The sequence below is a fragment of the Lactuca sativa genome, chromosome 2 (genome assembly GCF_002870075.4).
Source record: "Lactuca sativa cultivar Salinas chromosome 2, Lsat_Salinas_v11, whole genome shotgun sequence".
NCBI classification, from domain to species: Eukaryota; Viridiplantae; Streptophyta; class Magnoliopsida; order Asterales; family Asteraceae; genus Lactuca; species Lactuca sativa.
The window spans coordinates 220,622,264-220,626,201 of NC_056624.2; the positions used below are offsets into that span (position 1 = coordinate 220,622,264).

The 3,938-nt window shown below is 30.7% G+C and overlaps 1 protein-coding gene across 1 annotated transcript; it reads left to right on the forward strand.

Moving 5' to 3' along the window:
• The first annotated feature begins 1,106 nt into the window (after window positions 1-1,106).
• On the forward strand, window positions 1,107-3,028 carry LOC111879899 (probable protein phosphatase 2C 25). Its single transcript, XM_023876328.3, has 4 exons — window positions 1,107-1,606; window positions 1,875-2,213; window positions 2,333-2,512; window positions 2,633-3,028. The coding sequence occupies exons 1-4, from the start codon at window positions 1,196-1,198 to the stop codon at window positions 2,795-2,797; spliced, it is 1,095 nt and encodes a 364-aa protein (XP_023732096.1). The 5' UTR covers window positions 1,107-1,195; the 3' UTR covers window positions 2,798-3,028.
• Window positions 3,029-3,938: the final 910 nt, after the last annotated feature.

Here is a 3,938-nt window from a genome sequence, read left to right on the forward strand (position 1 = left end):
TTTGAGCTATGATGTAGAGTTATGAACATAATATGCAATCATTTAGATTTGATTTTGAGAATTTGATGTTCTAAGAGCATCTCCAACACACTCTAATTCTTCATTATTTCCCCAATTTCTTTCCCAATTCATCTCCAACCATATCCCATTTATTCTCTCATTTTTGAAGAAATGAATAGTATAACACCAAATATGGTGTTATACTATTCATTTCCCCCAAAATGGTGGTAAATTTTGAGTTGTCGGCTTTTAATCTTTCGTTTTATATATTTATACATTTATAGTTTTTTATCTACTAATTATTATTTAAATGTAATATTTAATATTTATAATATTGTGTTATATATTAAATTATACTATTTAATTATAAATATATATTTTTTTGTTTATCAAACTCATATTAAAATTTAATACATTCGAAATTTTAAAACACAATAATGTATTTTCCAAAAGCTTATAATTACATATTATAAATATAATCTTATTTATTTAATCTTATTGTAATGAAAAAATATAGATTATATATATGTTAAAACCAAATTAATAGGAATGTATTTAACAATTTATATAAGTTAGAATAATGAAATATATTTTTTAGGAGTAAAAATATGATAAAAAATAGAATAGAATTAGAAATGAAACACTATTTACCTAATTTTTTTATCACTGTTGTGAGAAAAAAATTAAAATTGATCGGAGATGGTCTTAAGATTATCTAACGAATGTATAGTCATTTTTTTAAAAGAAATTGTTACGTTTTTTTTCTAATAGTCATTTGAAAGGTGAGACCATTTTAATTGGTTATTCATTAAGATGGCAAAATGGTTTAGTATTTTGGAGATATATATCACTTTTACTTTGTTTATGTTTATGACGTTTTTATATATTTAAGATTTTATTTTGACTTGTAAATTATAACTTCGTTCTAAATGCCAAGCATATTGTCCTTCACGCAATGTAAAGCGCGTGGAATGAAAAGAACAAAATCGGCCATTAAACTTCTACCTTGTGGCATTACCGTCAATAAAACATCGCTTTCCTTGACTCCCTCCTCTGTATGTGCGTGTATATATATAATTAGAACGCAAACACCAAATTCCGTATTAAATTAAATTGGAAATTTCCTCTGTTTCCCTATTTTTCGCCGTCGACGACCAACCAGGAATTAGAAATCGAAAAAAAGACCTCCGGTAACATGCCCTGTGCCGTTGCACCAACGAACTCGCCGGTGTTCTTATCGTCACCGATGTTTGGTAAACCGATGATATCTCCTTCATCATCGCTCTCTCTCCGTCATACATCTCCGACGCCGTCACCTCCGTCGTCATATCTTCATAACCCTACCAATGGATATAAGGAAGGAAAGATTATCAGTTGTGATTCGAATCCCTCGCCGTCGGTTGTCTTGAAGAGGAAGAGGCCGGCGAGGATTCAGATTCCATTTGCACCGTTAAGTCTTATGGATGAGGTTGCGAAACCGAACGATGAAGTGGCGGAGATCGACGAGGAAGGGGAGGAGTATTCTGTATATTGTAAAAGAGGGAAAAGGGGAGCCATGGAGGACCGATATTCTGCCGTTGTTGATCTCCAAGGAGATACCAAACAGGTATATATGCTTCTATTTTAAATTATTATGATTTGTTGCTAAAACTATTATCATCTGCGTAATCAAACACAATTAACTCTGTAATCGGTTTCAGTCTCGTAACGTAAATCAATAAGATCTACCGAAATTGGACTAAATTTAATTCAATCAACATGAAGAAATCCAGTATTCATGAAAATTTTCCGCACCGATCGCCATGTTCTTCTTGATCAGTGCTTCGTTGTTTCTCCATTGACGTATCTAAATCGTTTATACATGATGATTATAGGCCTTTTTTGGTGTTTTTGATGGGCATGGAGGGGCAAAGGCTGCAGAATTCTCAGCAAAGCATCTGCATAGCAACATCATCTCCAAAATAGCAAACAAATGTGAATATGAAATTGCAGAAGCTGTTAGAGAGGGATATCTCGCAACAGACTCGGAATTTCTAAAAGAAGACATCAATGGGGGAACTTGCTGTGTGACTGCATTGATACGTAAGGGCAACCTCATAGTCTCCAATGCAGGTGACTGTCGTGCAGTTATGAGCCGAGGTGGAGTTGCAGAAGCTCTCACTGTCGATCACAAACCTTCAAGGAATGACGAAAAAGATAGAATCGAGTCCATGGTAAGAACTAATTTAGACCCATTCCTTCTTGAATGTGATTGTGATGACTGATATCAATCAATATACTCATTAAACGAATGAAGTCTTAGTGATTTGATTTTGATGAATGTTGATTTTAGGGTGGATATGTTGATTGTCGCAATGGCGTTTGGAGAATTCAAGGTTCACTTGCCGTATCAAGAGGAATAGGAGACAAACATCTCAAGAAATGGGTGATTTCAGAACCAGAAACAAAAATACTCCAAATTACGCACGAATGCGAGTTCTTAATCCTTGCTTCAGATGGAATCTGGGATACGGTAAATACTTGTTATGATTATTTTACAAATATTTCTGTAAACATTATTAATCCAGATAAATAAATAAATAAAAGGAAATGTAATTTTTACACCGAATAATTGTTAATTATATCTTTTCAGGTGAGTAATCAAGAAGCAGTTGACATTATTCGCCCTTTTTGTGGGGGAATCGAAAAGTCTGATCTTTTTTCCGCTTGTAAGAAGCTGGTTGGCTTATCGACATCAAGGGGTTCGTACGATGACATTAGTGTTATGATTATTAGATTGTCTAATTTCACTTCTTGAACATATAACAAATAGATCAATCCAACATCAGTTACATACAAATTATTGGATGTTTAGAGTCGATAGATATAAGTTATTGTTTATTCTTTTTTTAATCCTAATTCCTACACAATCTAATGTTTTTTCCCGTTTATGTATTCTTATTTGATGAGATTCGTGAAATGAAATTACATACATGGTATGCCCCCATTTTTGGGGTCATAATGAAAGTAAAAATGTTTGTACTTTGTGCTTGTATTTTTATTCAGTTTGATTATTGTGACAAAAAATTTATAAAAAAAATAATATTTGGTATTTAAATAAAGGGATTAAGTCAAATAGATTCTCGTTTTTAACCCTACATTAAGTTTAAGAAAATATTATAGAAAATAATAATTAATGAAACTATATAATTTAATGATTCGTTGATAAACATTATAAAAAAAAGTATTATAAATGAAAATATACATTTAAAGATAAATGTTTAACAGTTGATTATAGTATTTTTAATTTTTTTTTCTTTTGTTATTAGAGAAAAAGACAAATATGAGCATATTCTTATAAGTATTTTAACAAAGTAAGCAAAAAGAAAAAAAAAATCACAAAATTTGCAGTTGACTTATTTTGAAATCATTGTTTACTGTGAAATTTGTCCTCCTAAAATATGCAATTTTTTAACATCTTTAATCACTTTTACACAGTGTTTTTTCGTTTGAAAATCTTCCTCAACCTAAAACTTCATTTTCGCACTATGAATTTTATTTATGCTGCAAATTTGGTGTTTGAAGATCCCACAATAAAAGGAACTTCAACCTTTTTGATGTTTATAAACACAAATTGTCATTGAGAAATTACAATTTAGCATTGAAAAATTGCAACTTGGCATGGAGAAATCGTAATTGACATTGCTAATGTCAAATAGCAAGTTGGCATTATGAAATAGCAAATTAGCATTGCCAAATTGATAAATTTTTATTGGATTTTATTTTTGGATATCATAGTAAAAAAATAAATTCGCTGTAAATAGTGATTTCTCTATGGTCTATTACGAAATTTGTAGTTGTTTTGTAGAAACTAGAAATTAATTGGCTATTTTGTGAAAAACCATTATTATATTTGTACTTTTCTTGTGTGAAAAGCCATTATTATATTTATAATTTTG